This window comes from Staurois parvus, unplaced genomic scaffold (genome assembly GCF_062004578.1).
Source record: "Staurois parvus isolate SC_StPar_1 unplaced genomic scaffold, SC_StPar_1.0 ptg000425l, whole genome shotgun sequence".
Taxonomy (NCBI): domain Eukaryota; kingdom Metazoa; phylum Chordata; class Amphibia; order Anura; family Ranidae; genus Staurois; species Staurois parvus.
In genome coordinates, this window is record NW_028318221.1 from 2,888,301 (window position 1) to 2,908,728 (window position 20,428).

At 54.6% G+C, this 20,428-nt stretch overlaps 1 protein-coding gene across 2 annotated transcripts in view; it reads left to right on the plus strand.

The window, feature by feature from the left end:
• The window catches only part of PLK5 (polo like kinase 5 (inactive)), a 100,840-nt gene that overhangs the window by 52,539 nt on the left and 27,873 nt on the right, over positions 1-20,428 (plus strand). For both annotated transcript variants that reach the window (XM_089687425.1, XM_089687426.1), the window contains 3 exons: positions 58-145; positions 233-328; positions 16,885-17,083. In XM_089687425.1, coding sequence (XP_089543551.1) covers positions 58-145; positions 233-328; positions 16,885-17,083 — 383 coding nt within the window. The remainder of the gene's footprint in view (positions 1-57; positions 146-232; positions 329-16,884; positions 17,084-20,428) is intronic.

The window sequence follows — 20,428 nt, forward strand, 5'->3', positions numbered from 1 at the left end:
CAGTTTTAGTTATCCAGTACTGCTATTCAAGGTTTATAGATTATCATATCATTTTAGGTAACTGTTTCATTGCCAAGAACATGACTGTAAAAATTGGGGACCTGGGATTAGCAACAACTGTGGACCAGTGTGAAAAAGTTCCAGGGTAAGGATAGAGCTGATTATTCCTTTCTGTAGAAAACCTAATACAGGATGTTACCGTTGACTAACGTATCTTCCTTTTCTTGCCCAGAGTCATATGTGGCACCCCAAATTACTTATCTCCAGAAGTGCTTGCTAAGGATGGACACTCCGTCAAATCAGACATCTGGGCCCTTGGATGTATAATGTAAGAACTGTTCATTACATACAATTTAGACCTTTGCAACAAACACTACATGGAAGAATGACAAAAACATGTGCTTCATCAGATGTTGGTCTGAAATGTGTGAAAGGTTGTGATTAGAGATGAGCGAATCGAACATGGCGAAGTGGAATTCGTTTCAAAGTTCAGGAAAAATTTGATTCGCGCCGAATCCGAAAATTAGCAAACTTCGCATGCACGAATCGAATTTTCCCAAAAATGGCGGCGACATGTGTGGCGACGGAGCGGGGATCTCTGGGAAGGCGCGCAGACAAGGCGCGCTGACCCATAATGCATTCATTCATGACATGTGATCGCATTAGCCAATCAGCAGCCAGCCAGCCAGCACTGTGTAATGGTGGAGCTGAAAATTGCGGCCATCTTACAATTCTCCATTAGCCTCCGGTCATTCAAGAGAGACAGACCTGTCTGTATTAGGGACAGAGTTAGGGCAAAAGAGACTTTAGGGCCACAGAATCGTTACTTAGGGACACAGAATCGTTACTTAGGGACACAGAATCGTTACTCAGGGACACAGAATTGTTACTCAGGGACACAGAATTGTTACTCAGGGACACAGATTCGTTACTCAGGGACAGACACAGAATTGTTACTCAGGGACACAGAATTGTTACTGAGGGACACAGAATCGTTACTCAGGGACACAGAATTGTTACTCTGGGACACAGAATCGTTACTCAGGGACACAGAATTGTTACTCAGGGACACAGAATTGTTACTCAGGGACAGACACAGAATTGTTACTCAGGGACACAGAATTGTTACTGAGGGACACAGAATCGTTACTCAGGGACACAGAATTGTTACTCAGGGACACAGAATTGTTACTCAGGGACACAGAATTGTTACTGAGGGACACAGAATTGTTACTCAGGGACACAGAATCGTTACTCAGGGACACAGAATTGTTACTGAGGGACACAGAATTGTTACTCAGGGACACAGAATTGTTACTGAGGGACACAGAATCGTTACTCAGGGACACAGAATTGTTACTCAGGGACACAGAATTGTTACTCAGGGACACAGAATCGTTACTCAGGGACACAGAATCGTTACTGAGGGACACAGAATCGTTACTCAGGGACACAGAATCGTTACTCAGGGACACAGAATCGTTAATCAGGGACACAGAATTGTTACTCAGGGACACAGAATTGTTACTCAGGGACACAGAATTGTTACTGAGGGACACAGAATCGTTACTGAGGGACACAGAATCGTTACTCAGGGACACAGAATCGTTACTCAGGGACACAGAATCGTTACTCAGGGACAGACACAGAATTGTTACTCAGGGACACAGAATTGTTACTCAGGGACACAGAATTGTTACTGAGGGACACAGAATCGTTACTGAGGGACACAGAATTGTTACTCAGGGACACAGAATTGTTACTCAGGGACACAGAATTGTTACTCAGGGACAGACACAGAATTGTTACTCAGGGACACAGAATTGTTACTCAGGGACACAGAATCGTTACTGAGGGACACAGAATTGTTACTGAGGGACACAGAATCGTTACTGAGGGACACAGAATCGTTACTCAGGGACACAGAATCGTTACTCAGGGACACAGAATCGTTACTCAGGGACACAGAATTGTTACTCAGGGACACAGAATTGTTACTCAGGGACACAGAATCGTTACTGAGGGACACAGAATTGTTACTGAGGGACACAGAATCGTTACTGAGGGACACAGAATTGTTACTCAGGGACACAGAATCGTTACTCAGGGACACAGAATCGTTACTCAGGGACACAGAATTGTTACTCAGGGACACAGAATCGTTACTCAGGGACACAGAATCGTTGAATTAAAGAGTATGTCAGACAACACGCAGAGGAGTGGCAGAGGAGGCAATGTTTCAGGAGCGAGCAGACGTGGCAGCAGAGGAAGGGGTCGAGGCAGCACTAGTCGCAGCCAGAGGCCAGTGCTCCCGGTGTCATCCAGCGGTCGTGTCTCCACCGACAACCCTGCCATCATTGATTGGTTGGCTCGGTCGTCTTTCTCTTCCCAGGTCACCTCTGACACCTACAGCCAACGGTCGGTGGGTACGTCAGACACAACCGTTAGTTGGCATGGCCCGGGAGCAAGCCCACTGAAATCACGTGTCCTCTACCTGCCCCTGTCCTTTGGTTTTCCCTCACCAAGCAAAGTATCGCATGCTGTGGGCTCAGCCCCACTGTACAGTGAGGAAGAGCTAACAGAGGGCGGTCAGGAACGGGGGAAGACATCAGCCTCTTCAGCAGCCAGGCGAAGAAGTAGTGGCGAGGAGAGTGGCTCGGTAGCCGGTCTAGAGACAGGTCTGTCTCCTGACCCACACGCAGCCGAGGGGGCTAGTAGTGAGGCGGAGACCCTAATTGATGATGATGAGGCTGATCGCACTTGGCAGCCTCGTCGTCATCAGGCTATTGCTTCCGCATCATCAGGAGAAGAGGGTGGCAGCTTGGCAGCGAGCAAAACAGTCGATGGGTTGCCCAGGAGGCAGCAGGGTCGCAGCAGTGTCAGTGGAGGCAAACGGCCACGGAGTAGAGCACCAGCTCCACTGCAGCCTACCACCACGGCCAATAGTGGTCCCGGTGTGCACAGAGGAAGTAGCAGTCAGCCAGTGAGGAGTAGCGGGGGCAAAGTTTCCTACTCGGCGGTGTGGCAATTTTTCGTCAAGCCGCCCGAGGAAGTAAACGTAGCCGTATGTCGACTATGTGGCCAGAAAGTCAAGCGTGGCCAGGGGACCCATGTTGGGACTACAGCGTTGCGTCAGCATATGCAGCGTCGCCATTCGGTGGCCTGGGAAAACCGTGATAAAGATACGGCGGTTCTGCCTGCCCCAGCCCCCGCTCCATCACCCGCTCCGTTACTTGCTCCGTCACCCGACGTCAATCGCCCTCTATCAGCCAGTCAAGGCTCCAACACCTCTGCTGAGGGGAGTTGTCGCTCGTTGGCATCTTCCGCTCGTTCAGATGCTCCTTCTCCTGCTACTCCTCTTCACGGATTCCGTCAGCAGTCTTTCTTGGAATCCGTTTCCAAGAGACAACAGTTTGCGAGCACGCACCCGACGGTGCAGAAGCTGAACGTCCTCCTGTCCAAGTTGCTGGTGCTGCAGTCCCTCCCTTTCCAAGTGGTGGACTCAGCACCTTTCCGAGAAATGATGGCTTGTGCCGAGCCGCGGTGGAGAGTGCCAAGCCGGCATTTCTTCGCCAAAAAGGCAGTGCCAGCCCTGCATTCACATGTAGAAGAGATGGTGGGCCAGTCTTTGAGCATGTCGGTCTCTGCCAAAGTGCACGGCAGCGCCGACGTGTGGAGCTGTAACTACGGTCAGGGACAGTACATGTCATTTACGGCCCACTGGGTGAACGTGGTGCCGGCACAGCCGCACCAGCAACTTGGACAGGTCACGCCGCTTTTGCCTCCACGTTTGCACGTCCTTGGTCCAGCAAAGATGTCCGCCTCTACCACCTCTTCTTCCGCCGTGTCCTCAGCCGCCACCCCCGTGCCAAGTCCCATTACCCGACCGGCATATCACATGTGCAGGGCGCAACGGTGTCACGCTGTGCTGCACCTGGTATGCCTTGGCGAACGTAGTCACACAGGGGAGGAACTTCTGAGTGTAATGAACAGAGAAATCGACAGATGGCTGTCTCCGCGCAAACTGAAAATCGGAACCATGTTGACCGACAACGGAAAGAACATGGTGTCTGCTCTGCGTCAAGGAAGGTTGTGCCATGCGCCATGCATGGCTCACGTGTTCAATCTGGTTGTCAAGCGGTTCCTAAAATCCACCATCCCACTGCAAGACATCCTTAAAATGTCACGTAAACTTTGCATGCATTTCAGCCATTCCTACACCGCAAAACACACCCTCCTTGAGCTGCAGCGGCAGAACGGAATTCCACAGCATCGCCTGATCTGCGACGTTGCAACAAGGTGGAATTCAACCCTACATATGTTAGACCGCCTTTACGAACAGCGAAAGGCCATCACCGATTTCCTGATGTTACAAGCGGATAAAGGTACTCCCCTGTGTAACTTAGATGTCAGCCATTGGCAGCTCATGCGTGACACCTGCCGCTTGCTCAGGCCCTTTGAGGAGGCCACGCTATTCGTGAGTCGGCAGGACTATGGGATGAAAGACGTCATTCCTCTGTTGCACGTCCTGGAACAAATGCTGTTAACAATGGCTGGTCAGGGTGCGGTAGACGTGGCGCACAGATCTCAACGCCACATGACCCCTGTGGGGGCAGGACAGGAAGAAGAGGAGGAGGTAGAGGAGGACATTGGTGCTCAGGAAATATTGAGTGAAATGGGTGGTTTTTCCACTCAGCGGACAGGAGTGGAGGAGCAGGAGCATCTGGTAGAGGAGGAGGAGGAGGAGACAGAGGACCCAGACGCACCATGGCAGTATGCTGTGGAGATGGAGGCAGGGAGTCCCTCGCATTCCTTGGCACAAATGGCCCATAGCATGCTCGGTTGCTTGCGTAGCGACAGCCGAATAATAACCATCATACAGAGGGATGACTTTTGGGTGTCCACCTTGTTGGACCCTCGCTACCGTTCAAAAATGGTGGCCTTTTTCACACCTGCTGAGAGGGAGGCCAAAATAACGTACTATAAAAACCACCTATGTAGTCAGTTGGTCTCTGCCTTTCTGCGCCAACGTCCATCCTCAGACACTGTGGGCCCTGTGCGCTCGCGTTCCGCTGCCATGGCAGCAGGGGAGGGGTGGGGTGGTAGGAGCAGTGGCAGCTCCACCAGCAGCGGCTGCCTCAGTCTGCAGTCGATGATGAGTAGCTTTCTTCACCAGCGCAGTGAGGAAACTACTAACCAGCCGCAGCAGCAGCAGCATCAGGTGGACCTGGAGCAGGACCTCAAACAACAGGCTTGGGCCTACTTGGACAGCACCCTGCCAACCGAGGTAGACAATCCCCTTGACTACTGGGCAACGAAACTTGACCTTTGGCCCCAACTAGCTGAATTTGCCCTTGAAAGGCTGTCATGCCCGGCCTGTAGCGTGGCATCGGAGCGCGTGTTAGTGCGGCAGGAGGTATTGTAACTCCGCGGAGGACACGACTGTCCACCCAAAGTGTGGAGAGACTCACGTTTGTGAAAATGAATCAGGCGTGGAGTAGTCTGGATTTCAAACCACCAGTTCCTGACACAACTGACTAAATCCGCCATGAATCATGCCCCAAACATGTTATTATTTTTAACATAGGCCTCTGTATGGCCTTCAATTTAAGCTGCTTACGCTTCGCCACTCTGCCATGGGCCCCTGTACCGCCTCCTCTTGCTGCTTCCAGGTCCAGAGTGTGTCATGGGTCCCTGTACGGCCTCCCATTGCTGCTGTCTCCATCGCCACACTCTGCCATGTGCCACTTTCAGGTCTCCTCACACTGCTGGTGGGTTCCATTTTGTCATAGGGTGCTGGCAGATTACGGGCCTCCCATTGCTGCTGCCAGGCCCGTAATCTGTCATGGGCCCCTGTACCGCCTCCTCATGCTGCTGCCAGATCCAGAGTGTGTCATGGGTCCCTGTACGGCCTCCCATTGCTGCTGTCTCCATCGCCACACTCTGCCATGTGCCACTTTCAGGTCTCCTCACACTGCTGGTGGGTTCCATTTTGTCATAGGGTGCTGGCAGATTACGGGCCTCCCATTGCTGCTGCCAGGCCCGTAATCTGTCATGGGCCCCTGTACCGCCTCCTCATGCTGCTGCCAGGTCCAGAGTGTGTCATGGGTCCCTGTACGGCCTTCCATTGCTGCTGTCTCCATCGCCACACTCTGCCATGTGCCACTTTCAGGTCTCCTCACACTGCTGGTGGGTTCCATTTTGTCATAGGGTGCTGGCAGATTACGGGCCTCCCATTGCTGCTGCCAGGCCCGTAATCTGTCATGGGCCCCTGTACCGCCTCCTCATGCTGCTGCCAGGTCCAGAGTGTGTCATGGGTCCCTGTACGGCCTCCCATTGCTGCTGTCTCCATCGCCACACTCTGCCATGTGCCACTTTCAGGTCTCCTCACACTGCTGGTGGGTTCCATTTTGTCATAGGGTGCTGGCAGATTACGGGCCTCCCATTGCTGCTGCCAGGCCCGTAATCTGTCATGGGCCCCTGTACCGCCTCCTCATGCTGCTGCCAGGTCCAGAGTGTGTCATGGGTCCCTGTACGGCCTCCCATTCCTGCTGTCTCCATCGCCACACTCTGCCATGTGCCACTTTCAGGTCTCCTCACACTGCTGGTGGGTTCCATTTTGTCATAGGGTGCTGGCAGATTACGGGCCTCCCATTGCTGCTGCCAGGCCCGTAATCTGTCATGGGCCCCTGTACCGCCTCCTCATGCTGCTGCCAGGTCCAGAGTGTGTCATGGGTCCCTGTACGGCCTCCCATTGCTGCTGTCTCCATCGCCACACTCTGCCATGTGCCACTTTCAGGTCTCCTCACACTGCTGGTGGGTTCCATTTTGTCATAGGGTGCTGGCAGATTACGGGCCTCCCATTGCTGCTGCCAGGCCCGTAATCTGTCATGGGCCCCCGTACCGCCTCCTCATGCTGCTGCCAGGTCCAGAGTGTGTCATGGGTCCCTGTACGGCCTCCCATTGCTGCTGTCTCCATCGCCACACTCTGCCATGTGCCACTTTCAGGTCTCCTCACACTGCTGGTGGGTTCCATTTTGTCATAGGGTGCTGGCAGATTACGGGCCTCCCATTGCTGCTGCCAGGCCCGTAATCTGTCATGGGCCCCTGTACCGCCTCCTCATGCTGCTGCCAGGTCCAGAGTGTGTCATGGGTCCCTGTACGGCCTCCCATTGCTGTTGTCTCCATCGCCACACTCTGCCATGTGCCACTTTCGGGTCTCCTCACACTGCTGGTGGGTTCCATTTTGTCATAGGGTGCTGGCAGATTACGGGCCTCCCATTGCTGCTGCCAGGCCCGTAATCTGCCATGGGCCCCCGTACCGACTCCTCATGCTGCTGCCAGGCCCGTAATCTGTCATGGGCCCCTGTACCGCCTCCTCATGCTGCTGCCAGGTCCAGAGTGTGTCATGGGTCCCTGTACGGCCTCCCATTGCTGCTGTCTCCATCGCCACACTCTGCCATGTGCCACTTTCAGGTCTCCTCACACTGCTGGTGGGTTCCATTTTGTCATAGGGTGCTGGCAGATTACGGGCCTCCCATTGCTGCTGCCAGGCCCGTAATCTTTCATGGGCCCCTGTACCGCCTCCTCATGCTGCTGCCAGGTCCAGAGTGTGTCATGGGTCCCTGTACGGCCTCCCATTGCTGCTGTCTCCATCGCCACACTCTGCCATGTGCCACTTTCAGGTCTCCTCACACTGCTGGTGGGTTCCATTTTGTCATAGGGTGCTGGCAGATTACGGGCCTCCCATTGCTGCTGCCAGGCCCGTAATCTGCCATGGGCCCCCGTACCGACTCCTCATGCTGCTGCCAGGCCCGTAATCTGTCATGGGCCTCTGTACCGCCTCCTCATGCTGCTGCCAGGTCCAGAGTGTGTCATGGGTCCCTGTACGGCCTCCCATTGCTGCTCTCTCCATCGCCACACTCTGCCATGTGCCACTTTCAGGTCTCCTCACACTGCTGGTGGGTTCCATTTTGTCATAGGGTGCTGGCAGATTACGGGCCTCCCATTGCTGCTGCCAGGCCCGTAATCTGTCATGGGCCCCATTACCGCCTCCTCATGCTGCTGCCAGGTCCAGAGTGTGTCATGGGTCCCTGTACGGCCTCCCATTGCTGCTGTCTCCATCGCCACACTCTGCCATGTGCCACTTTCAGGTCTCCTCACACTGCTGGTGGGTTCCATTTTGTCATAGGGTGCTGGCAGATTACGGGCCTCCCATTGCTGCTGCCAGGCCCGTAATCTGTCATGGGCCCCTGTACCGCCTCCTCATGCTGCTGCCAGGTCCAGAGTGTGTCATGGGTCCCTGTACGGCCTCCCATTGCTGCTGTCTCCATCGCCACACTCTGCCATGTGCCACTTTCAGGTCTCCTCACACTGCTGGTGGGTTCCATTTTGTCATAGGGTGCTGGCAGATTACGGGCCTCCCATTGCTGCTGCCAGGCCCGTAATCTGTCATGGGCCCCTGTACCGCCTCCTCATGCTGCTGCCAGGTCCAGAGTGTGTCATGGGTCCCTGTACGGCCTCCCATTGCTGCTGTCTCCATCGCCACACTCTGCCATGTGCCACTTTCAGGTCTCCTCACACTGCTGGTGGGTTCCATTTTGTCATAGGGTGCTGGCAGATTACGGGCCTCCCATTGCTGCTGCCAGGCCCGTAATCTGTCATGGGCCCCTGTATCGCCTCCTCATGCTGCTGCCAGGTCCAGAGTGTGTCATGGGTCCCTGTACGGCCTCCCATTGCTGCTGTCTCCATCGCCACACTCTGCCATGTGCCACTTTCAGGTCTCCTCACACTGCTGGTGGGTTCCATTTTGTCATAGGGTGCTGGCAGATTACGGGCCTCCCATTGCTGCTGCCAGGCCCGTAATCTGTCATGGGCCCCTGTACCGCCTCCTCATGCTGCTGCCAGGTCCAGAGTGTGTCATGGGTCCCTGTACGGCCTCCCATTGCTGCTGTCTCCATCGCCACACTCTGCCATGTGCCACTTTCAGGTCTCCTCACACTGCTGGTGGGTTCCATTTTGTCATAGGGTGCTGGCAGATTACGGGCCTCCCATTGCTGCTGCCAGGCCCGTAATCTGTCATGGGCCCCTGTACCGCCTCCTCATGCTGCTGCCAGGTCCAGAGTGTGTCATGGGTCCCTGTACGGCCTCCCATTGCTGCTGTCTCCATCGCCACACTCTGCCATGTGCCACTTTCAGGTCTCCTCACACTGCTGGTGGGTTCCATTTTGTCATAGGGTGCTGGCAGATTATGGGCCTCCCATTGCTGCTGCCAGGCCCGTAATCTGCCATGGGCCCCCGTACCGACTCCTCATGCTGCTGCCAGGCCCGTAATCTGTCATGGGCCCCTGTACCGCCTCCTCATGCTGCTGCCAGGTCCAGAGTGTGTCATGGGTCCCTGTACGGCCTCCCATTGCTGCTGTCTCCATCGCCACACTCTGCCATGTGCCACTTTCAGGTCTCCTCACACTGCTGGTGGGTTCCATTTTGTCACAGGGTGCTGGCAGATTACGGGCCTCCCATTGCTGCTGCCAGGCCCGTAATCTGTCATGGGCCCCTGTACCGCCTCCTCATGCTGCTGCCAGGTCCAGAGTGTGTCATGGGTCCCTGTACGGCCTCCCATTGCTGCTGTCTCCATCGCCACACTCTGCCATGTGCCACTTTCAGGTCTCCTCACACTGCTGGTGGGTTCCATTTTGTCATAGGGTGCTGGCAGATTACGGGCCTCCCATTGCTGCTGCCAGGCCCGTAATCTGCCATGGGCCCCCGTACCGACTCCTCATGCTGCTGCCAGGCCCGTAATCTGTCATGGGCCTCTGTACCGCCTCCTCATGCTGCTGCCAGGTCCAGAGTGTGTCATGGGTCCCTGTACGGCCTCCCATTGCTGCTCTCTCCATCGCCACACTCTGCCATGTGCCACTTTCAGGTCTCCTCACACTGCTGGTGGGTTCCATTTTGTCATAGGGTGCTGGCAGATTACGGGCCTCCCATTGCTGCTGCCAGGCCCGTAATCTGTCATGGGCCCCTGTACCGCCTCCTCATGCTGCTGCCAGGTCCAGAGTGTGTCATGGGTCCCTGTACGGCCTCCCATTGCTGCTGTCTCCATCGCCACACTCTGCCATGTGCCACTTTCAGGTCTCCTCACACTGCTGGTGGGTTCCATTTTGTCATAGGGTGCTGGCAGATTACGGGCCTCCCATTGCTGCTGCCAGGCCCGTAATCTGTCATGGGCCCCTGTACCGCCTCCTCATGCTGCTGCCAGGTCCAGAGTGTGTCATGGGTCCCTGTACGGCCTCCCATTGCTGCTGTCTCCATCGCCACACTCTGCCATGTGCCACTTTCAGGTCTCCTCACACTGCTGGTGGGTTCCATTTTGTCATAGGGTGCTGGCAGATTACGGGCCTCCCATTGCTGCTGCCAGGCCCGTAATCTGTCATGGGCCCCTGTACCGCCTCCTCATGCTGCTGCCAGGTCCAGAGTGTGTCATGGGTCCCTGTACGGCCTCCCATTGCTGCTGTCTCCATCGCCACACTCTGCCATGTGCCACTTTCAGGTCTCCTCACACTGCTGGTGGGTTCCATTTTGTCACAGGGTGCTGGCAGATTACGGGCCTCCCATTGCTGCTGCCAGGCCCGTAATCTGTCATGGGCCCCTGTACCGCCTCCTCATGCTGCTGCCAGGTCCAGAGTGTGTCATGGGTCCCTGTACGGCCTCCCATTGCTGCTGTCTCCATCGCCACACTCTGCCATGTGCCACTTTCAGGTCTCCTCACACTGCTGGTGGGTTCCATTTTGTCATAGGGTGCTGGCAGATTACGGGCCTCCCATTGCTGCTGCCAGGCCCGTAATCTGTCATGGGCCCCTGTATCGCCTCCTCATGCTGCTGCCAGGTCCAGAGTGTGTCATGGGTCCCTGTACGGCCTCCCATTGCTGCTGTCTCCATCGCCACACTCTGCCATGTGCCACTTTCAGGTCTCCTCACACTGCTGGTGGGTTCCATTTTGTCATAGGGTGCTGGCAGATTACGGGCCTCCCATTGCTGCTGCCAGGCCCGTAATCTGTCATGGGCCCCTGTACCGCCTCCTCATGCTGCTGCCAGGTCCAGAGTGTGTCATGGGTCCCTGTACGGCCTCCCATTGCTGCTGTCTCCATCGCCACACTCTGCCATGTGCCACTTTCAGGTCTCCTCACACTGCTGGTGGGTTCCATTTTGTCATAGGGTGCTGGCAGATTACGGGCCTCCCATTGCTGCTGCCAGGCCCGTAATCTGTCATGGGCCCCTGTACCGCCTCCTCATGCTGCTGCCAGGTCCAGAGTGTGTCATGGGTCCCTGTACGGCCTCCCATTGCTGCTGTCTCCATCGCCACACTCTGCCATGTGCCACTTTCAGGTCTCCTCACACTGCTGGTGGGTTCCATTTTGTCATAGGGTGCTGGCAGATTATGGGCCTCCCATTGCTGCTGCCAGGCCCGTAATCTGCCATGGGCCCCCGTACCGACTCCTCATGCTGCTGCCAGGCCCGTAATCTGTCATGGGCCCCTGTACCGCCTCCTCATGCTGCTGCCAGGTCCAGAGTGTGTCATGGGTCCCTGTACGGCCTCCCATTGCTGCTGTCTCCATCGCCACACTCTGCCATGTGCCACTTTCAGGTCTCCTCACACTGCTGGTGGGTTCCATTTTGTCACAGGGTGCTGGCAGATTACGGGCCTCCCATTGCTGCTGCCAGGCCCGTAATCTGTCATGGGCCCCTGTACCGCCTCCTCATGCTGCTGCCAGGTCCAGAGTGTGTCATGGGTCCCTGTACGGCCTCCCATTGCTGCTGTCTCCATCGCCACACTCTGCCATGTGCCACTTTCAGGTCTCCTCACACTGCTGGTGGGTTCCATTTTGTCATAGGGTGCTGGCAGATTACGGGCCTCCCATTGCTGCTGCCAGGCCCGTAATCTGTCATGGGCCCCTGTACCGCCTCCTCATGCTGCTGCCAGGTCCAGAGTGTGTCATGGGTCCCTGTACGGCCTCCCATTGCTGCTCTCTCCATCGCCACACTCTGCCATGTGCCACTTTCAGGTCTCCTCACACTGCTGGTGGGTTCCATTTTGTCATAGGGTGCTGGCAGATTACGGGCCTCCCATTGCTGCTGCCAGGCCTGTAATCTGTCATGGGCCCCTGTACCGCCTCCTCATGCTGCTGCCAGGTCCAGAGTGTGTCATGGGTCCCTGTACGGCCTCCCATTCCTGCTGTCTCCATCGCCACACTCTGCCATGTGCCACTTTCAGGTCTCCTCACACTGCTGGTGGGTTCCATTTTGTCATAGGGTGCTGGCAGATTACGGGCCTCCCATTGCTGCTGCCAGGCCCGTAATCTGTCATGGGCCCCTGTACCGCCTCCTCATGCTGCTGCCAGGTCCAGAGTGTGTCATGGGTCCCTGTACGGCCTCCCATTGCTGCTGTCTCCATCGCCACACTCTGCCATGTGCCACTTTCAGGTCTCCTCACACTGCTGGTGGGTTCCATTTTGTCATAGGGTGCTGGCAGATTACGGGCCTCCCATTGCTGCTGCCAGGCCCGTAATCTGTCATGGGCCCCTGTACCGCCTCCTCATGCTGCTGCCAGGTCCAGAGTGTGTCATGGGTCCCTGTACGGCCTCCCATTGCTGCTGTCTCCATCGCCACACTCTGCCATGTGCCACTTTCAGGTCTCCTCACACTGCTGGTGGGTTCCATTTTGTCATAGGGTGCTGGCAGATTACGGGCCTCCCATTGCTGCTGCCAGGCCCGTAATCTGTCATGGGCCCCTGTACCGCCTCCTCATGCTGCTGCCAGGTCCAGAGTGTGTCATGGGTCCCTGTACGGCCTCCCATTGCTGCTGTCTCCATCGCCACACTCTGCCATGTGCCACTTTCAGGTCTCCTCACACTGCTGGTGGGTTCCATTTTGTCATAGGGTGCTGGCAGATTACGGGCCTCCCATTGCTGCTGCCAGGCCCGTAATCTGTCATGGGCCCCTGTACCGCCTCCTCATGCTGCTGCCAGGTCCAGAGTGTGTCATGGGTCCCTGTACGGCCTCCCATTGCTGCTGTCTCCATCGCCACACTCTGCCATGTGTCACTTTCAGGTCTCCTCACACTGCTGGTGGGTTCCATTTTGTCATAGGGTGCTGGCAGATTATGGGCCTCCCATTGCTGCTGCCAGACCCGTAATCTGCCATGGGCCCCCGTACCGACTCCTCATGCTACTGCCAGGCCCGTAATCTGTCATGGGCCCCTGTACCGCCTCCTCATGCTGCTGCCAGGTCCAGAGTGTGTCATGGGTCCCTGTACGGCCTCCCATTGCTGCTGTCTCCATCGCCACACTCTGCCATGTGCCACTTTCAGGTCTCCTCACACTGCTGGTGGGTTCCATTTTGTCATAGGGTGCTGGCAGATTACGGGCCTCCCATTGCTGCTGCCAGGCCCGTAATCTGTCATGGGCCCCTGTACCGCCTCCTCATGCTGCTGCCAGGTCCAGAGTGTGTCATGGGTCCCTGTACGGCCTCCCATTGCTGCTGTCTCCATCGCCACACTCTGCCATGTGCCACTTTCAGGTCTCCTCACACTGCTGGTGGGTTCCATTTTGTCATAGGGTGCTGGCAGATTACGGGCCTCCCATTGCTGCTGCCAGGCCCGTAATCTGTCATGGGCCCCTGTACCGCCTCCTCATGCTGCTGCCAGGTCCAGAGTGTGTCATGGGTCCCTGTACGGCCTCCCATTGCTGCTGTCTCCATCGCCACACTCTGCCATGTGCCACTTTCAGGTCTCCTCACACTGCTGGTGGGTTCCATTTTGTCATAGGGTGCTGGCAGATTACGGGCCTCCCATTGCTGCTGCCAGGCCCGTAATCTGTCATGGGCCCCTGTACCGCCTCCTCATGCTGCTGCCAGGTCCAGAGTGTGTCATGGGTCCCTGTACGGCCTCCCATTGCTGCTGTCTCCATCGCCACACTCTGCCATGTGCCACTTTCAGGTCTCCTCACACTGCTGGTGGGTTCCATTTTGTCATAGGGTGCTGGCAGATTACGGGCCTCCCATTGCTGCTGCCAGGCCCGTAATCTGTCATGGGCCCCTGTACCGCCTCCTCATGCTGCTGCCAGGTCCAGAGTGTGTCATGGGTCCCTGTACGGCCTCCCATTGCTGCTGTCTCCATCGCCACACTCTGCCATGTGTCACTTTCAGGTCTCCTCACACTGCTGGTGGGTTCCATTTTGTCATAGGGTGCTGGCAGATTATGGGCCTCCCATTGCTGCTGCCAGACCCGTAATCTGCCATGGGCCCCCGTACCGACTCCTCATGCTACTGCCAGGCCCGTAATCTGTCATGGGCCCCTGTACCGCCTCCTCATGCTGCTGCCAGGTCCAGAGTGTGTCATGGGTCCCTGTACGGCCTCCCATTGCTGCTGTCTCCATCGCCACACTCTGCCATGTGCCACTTTCAGGTCTCCTCACACTGCTGGTGGGTTCCATTTTGTCATAGGGTGCTGGCAGATTACGGGCCTCCCATTGCTGCTGCCAGGCCCGTAATCTGTCATGGGCCCCTGTACCGCCTCCTCATGCTGCTGCCAGGTCCAGAGTGTGTCATGGGTCCCTGTACGGCCTCCCATTGCTGCTGTCTCCATCGCCACACTCTGCCATGTGCCACTTTCAGGTCTCCTCACACTGCTGGTGGGTTCCATTTTGTCATAGGGTGCTGGCAGATTACAGGCCTCCCATTGCTGCTGCCAGGCCCGTAATCTGTCATGGGCCCCTGTACCGCCTCCTCATGCTGCTGCCAGGTCCAGAGTGTGTCATGGGTCCCTGTACGGCCTCCCATTGCTGCTGTCTCCATCGCCACACTCTGCCATGTGCCACTTTCAGGTCTCCTCACACTGCTGGTGGGTTCCATTTTGTCATAGGGTGCTGGCAGATTACGGGCCTCCCATTGCTGCTGCCAGGCCCGTAATCTGTCATGGGCCCCTGTACCGCCTCCTCATGCTGCTGCCAGGTCCAGAGTGTGTCATGGGTCCCTGTACGGCCTCCCATTGCTGCTGTCTCCATCGCCACACTCTGCCATGTGCCACTTTCAGGTCTCCTCACACTGCTGGTGGGTTCCATTTTGTCATAGGGTGCTGGCAGATTACGGGCCTCCCATTGCTGCTGCCAGGCCCGTAATCTGTCATGGGCCCCTGTACCGCCTCCTCATGCTGCTGCCAGGTCCAGAGTGTGTCATGGGTCCCTGTACGGCCTCCCATTGCTGCTGTCTCCATCGCCACACTCTGCCATGTGCCACTTTCAGGTCTCCTCACACTGCTGGTGGGTTCCATTTTGTCATAGGGTGCTGGCAGATTACGGGCCTCCCATTGCTGCTGCCAGGCCCGTAATCTGTCATGGGCCCCGTACCGCCTCCTCATGCTGCTGCCAGGTCCAGAGTGTGTCATGGGTCCCTGTACGGCCTCCCATTGCTGCTCTCTCCATCGCCACACTCTGCCATGTGCCACTTTCAGGTCTCCTCACACTGCTGGTGGGTTCCATTTTGTCATAGGGTGCTGGCAGATTACGGGCCTCCCATTGCTGCTGCCAGGCCCGTAATCTGCCATGGGCCCCCGTACCGACTCCTCATGCTGCTGCCAGGCCCGTAATCTGTCATGGGCCCCTGTACCGCCTCCTCATGCTGCTGCCAGGTCCAGAGTGTGTCATGGGTCCCTGTACGGCCTCCCATTGCTGCTGTCTCATTCGCCACACTCTGCCATGTGCCACTTTTAGGTCTCCTCACACTGCTGGTGGGTTCCATTTTGTCATAGAGTGCTGGCAGATTACGGGCCTCCCATTGCTGCTGCCAGGCCCGTAATCTGTCATGGGCCCCTGTACCGCCTCCTCATGCTGCTGCCAGGTCCAGAGTGTGTCATGGGTCCCTGTACGGCCTCCCATTGCTGCTGTCTCCATCGCCACACTCTGCCATGTGCCACTTTCAGGTCTCCTCACACTGCTGGTGGGTTCCATTTTGTCCTAGGGTGCTGGCAGATTACGGGCCTCCCATTGCTGCTGCCAGGCCCGTAATCTGTCATGGGCCCCTGTACCGCCTCCTCATGCTGCTGCCAGGTCCAGAGTGTGTCATGGGTCCCTGTACGGCCTCCCATTGCTGCTGTCTCCATCGCCACACTCTGCCATATGCCACTTTCAGGTCTCCTCACACTGCTGGTGGGTTCCATTTTGTCATAGGGTGCTGGCAGATTACGGGCCTCCCATTGCTGCTGCCAGGCCCGTAATCTGCCATGGGCCCCCGTACCGACTCCTCATGCTGCTGCCAGGCCCGTAATCTGTCATGGGCCCCTGTACCGCCTCCTCATGCTGCTGCCAGGTCCAGAGTGTGTCATGGGTCCCTGTACGGCCTCCCATTGCTGCTGTCTCCATCGCCACACTCTGCAATGTGCCAATTTCAGGTCTCCTCACACTGCTGGTGGGTTCCATTTTTTCATAGGGTGCTGTATGGCCTCCCATTGCTGCTGCCTCCACCGCCACACTGTGGCTCCACACTCTGGTTTTGGCCCCGTGACTGCCCAAATGAGTGAAGTGTGCGGTGATTCTAAGATCGACGGCACTCATCTGCATGTCATACTGACTGACAGTATTATTTCTCTTCCCCTGCAGACTCCAAGGGCATTTAAATTAAAGGTACAGTGTTCTGCACTATTATAAAGGCTCTCTGAAGCCTAGAAACACCCTTTTTATAAGTTAAATTCGCAGCGAATATATTCGACTCGAATCGAATTTATTCCACGAATTCGCCGCATCAGTCGAATCGAATTTTTGAATAATTCGCTCATCTCTGAAAGGTTTTAGTAAGGATTTACAGTTCCATTTGTTTTCACCAATGATCTAGGTATACGCTGCTGACTGGGTATTCCCCCTTCAGAGCTCATTCACAGAAAGAGATGCAATACTTCATAAGAGAAGGCTTCTACCCTGTACCTTCATACATATCACTCAATGGCAGAAGACTGATTATTTCTATACTTGCGAACTGTCCCACTAACAGGCCTGGCATAGAGGACATCCTTGCGAGTGACTTCTTCACACAGGTATAGTATGTTGCCTTAGTTTAAAGACTGTTCTTAATTTTAACCTTTATGATAGATGGCGAGTCTCTTGTACAAAAAAAAACAGAGAAAAGGAAAAGCAATTGTTTTATTCAAGGCAAACAAAATTTGTCCTTTGATTTTTTTTTTTAAACTATACTACAAGAAATAATCATTAAAACCTGAACAAAAAAAGCTCATACACAGATAAAGGACTAGTAAACTGAGCCTAGAGTACCTATTCCATCAGGGTAAATGAAATATTTCTGAACAATCTTTTGCCTTGAAAGAATAAAGTCTGTTTATGTAACTGATAGCAGGCATATACACTGCTTAAAAAAATTAATGGAACACTTTGAAAACACATCAGATCTCAATGTGGAAAAATATCATGCTGGATATCTATAATGATATGGACTGGGTAATGTGTTAAGAATGTAAGGATGTAAGCCCCATCTTTTGACATGCCTGACAACGTCGGGGCATGCACCTAATGAGACAATGAATGGTTTCCTGGGGTATTTCCTCCCAGATCTGGACCAGGGCATTATTGAGCTCCTGGACAGTCTGAGGTACAACCTGGCAGCGTCGGATGGACCGAAACATGATATTTCAGAGCAGGGGCAGACTGACAACTCATGGGGCCCCCGGGCAATAGGGGATCATGGGGCCCCTGTGTCCTTGCCCAAACTCAAAACATGAAAAAGGTACCAGGGGCATCTTATGGGGCCCCCTACTGACCCTGGGCCCTCGGGCAGTGCCCGAGTTTCCAAATGGTCAGTCCGCCTCTGTTTCAGAGGTGTATTATTGGATTTAGTCAGACAAGAGTGGGGGACATTCAGTGGTATCAATTCCATCATCCTCCAGGAACTGCCTGCATACTCTCGCCACATGATGCCAGGCATTGTCATGCACTAGGAGGAACCCAGGACCCACTGCACCAGTGTAGGGTCTGACAATGGGTCCAAGGACTTCATCCCGGTACCTAATGACAGTCAGAGTGCCATTGTCTAGCCTGTAGAGGTCTGTGCGTCCCTCCATGGATATGCCTCCCCAGACCATCATTGACCCACCACCAACACGGTCATGCTGAACGATGTTACAGGCAGCATAATGTTCTTCACGGCTTCTCACCTCTGTCACATGTGCTCAGGGTGACTCTGCTCCCATCTGTGAACAGCATAGGGCGCCAGTGGACCTGGCAATTCTGGTGTTCAATGGCAAATGGCAGTCGAGCTCTATGGTTTTGGGCAGTGAGCAAAAGGCCCACTAGAGGACGTCAGGCCCTCAGGCCACTCTCATTAAGTTTGTTTCTGATTGTTTGGTCAGACACATTCACACCAGTGGCTTGCTGGAGGGCAATTTGTAGGGCTCTGGCAGTGCTCATCCTGTTCCTCCTTGCACAAAGGAGCAAATACCGGTCCTGCTGAAGGGTTAAGGACCTTCTACGACCCTGTATAGCTCTCCTAGAGTAACAGCCTGTCTCCTGGAATCTTCTCCATGCTCTTGAGATTTGTCATGCACCGCCCGGCGGGATCTCTAGTGACCCACAGAACGAGATTCCCCAGGACGCGGAGTCTAAACCCCAGTCTGCCTTTTCACCAGAGCCCCTGATGGTGGGGATGGACTTGGCGCAAGACTGAGACCAGGTCACTGTCCCTGAGTGCACCCAACTGTGGTAGAGGGGTCCTGCTGAGGGTATGTGCCAGAGGTGAGCCTGACGTGAAGAGGCTAACAGGTCCTGGACCCATGCGGGATGGATGGATGACAGTCAGAAGTATGCGTCAGAAGTATGCGTCAGGTAAGCCGGGTCGGTAATGGTGGAGGCAGATCGGTACAGAGCAGTAGGCGAAGAGTAAACGGGTCACGAGCCTAGGTTCAGCAACAGGAGGTCCAACAACATAGGGGTAGGCAGAGGAGTAGTCAGGGACGAGCCAGGGATCAGAGCAGGAGACGGTCAACAGGAATCAGGACAGGCAGGGTCGGCAACTAGGAACTTCACTTCAGAAACAGATACACAGGAACTAGACATTGCAGCAATCTGATCACAGCCTGGCTAGTTTAAATAGCGCACCCTGCACTGTCATTGATGCCAGGTGCGCATGCGTGGCTGCAATTGCCGCCGCGGGTGCCCAGGTCCTAGTGCCTGCACATTTGTGCACCTAGGCAATCTGCGCATGCGCAGACCCGTGTGCCGGAGCGAGCCCCGCAATCCCTGGCAAGATTGTTCTGGGAGACACAGCAAACCTTCTGGCAATGGCAGGTATTGATGTGACATCTTGGAGGAGTTGGACTGGCTGTGCAATCTCTGTAGGGTCCAGGTATCGCTTCATGCTACCAGTAGTGACACTGACTCTAGCCAAATGAAAATCTAGTGAACAACAGTCAAAAAAGATGAGTAGGAAATCAGATGTCAGTGGCCTCCACCTGTAAAACCATCCCTGTTTTGGGGGTCCTCCCATTATTGCCCATCTAGTGCACCTGTTGTTACTTTCATTAACAGCAATGCAGCTGAAACTGATTAACAACCCCCTCTGCTACTTAACTGACCAGATCAATATCCTAGGTGTTTAACTGACTTGATGCTATACTCTGATTAAAAAGTGTTCTTTTACTTTTTATGAGCAGCGTATTTATAGGCTGGAGCAGTTGGACCCAAAGGGTCAACATAAATACATACAATTTTAAACATTCACTAGTCAACCTACCTATTGCAGAATATCACTGCCATAGGCTAAGTGGAACATGTGTTGCAGCCTGATGTTTGCTCAATTCTCTGTTCTATATTCTCTTTGTAGAACATTAGAGTGGCTTTATGAACAGGATGTAATGATGTAACAATAGACTAAAATTGTGTAAGAACTATCCAAGAAAAACAAAACACATTTTTACGTACTGATTTGTATAGAAATTGCTGTTAGAAAAAAAAGAGGACAGACACTTTCATTTTGTAAAAATAAAACACTCCAGGTGCATTACCTCCCATGTAAATCAGTAAGCAGAAATACCCAAGGAGGATCAAGGAGGATAAAAGGATAGAAGAAGATGGGAAAGAAGGAAGAAAAATTGGACAATAAAAAAAGAGGGAGTGCATCCTTTACTGGCTGCCTGTGGTTACATCACTGTATTTTCATACCTTTTGTATAGTGTACCTAAGGGATGAAGCCATTTAAAAAGGCTTAACGTTGTTAATCTGTCAGTGTTGCAAACTAAGTTAGCAATGAAAGACTTCTACCTGGTGCTGTGATTGCAGGTTAGATTGGAGAGCAGATGGCCAACAGCCACTTTCTTATGGTGCTTCTCTGAATATACTTTAAAGGCTTCTGGCCCAGGAAGCATATTGCTTTG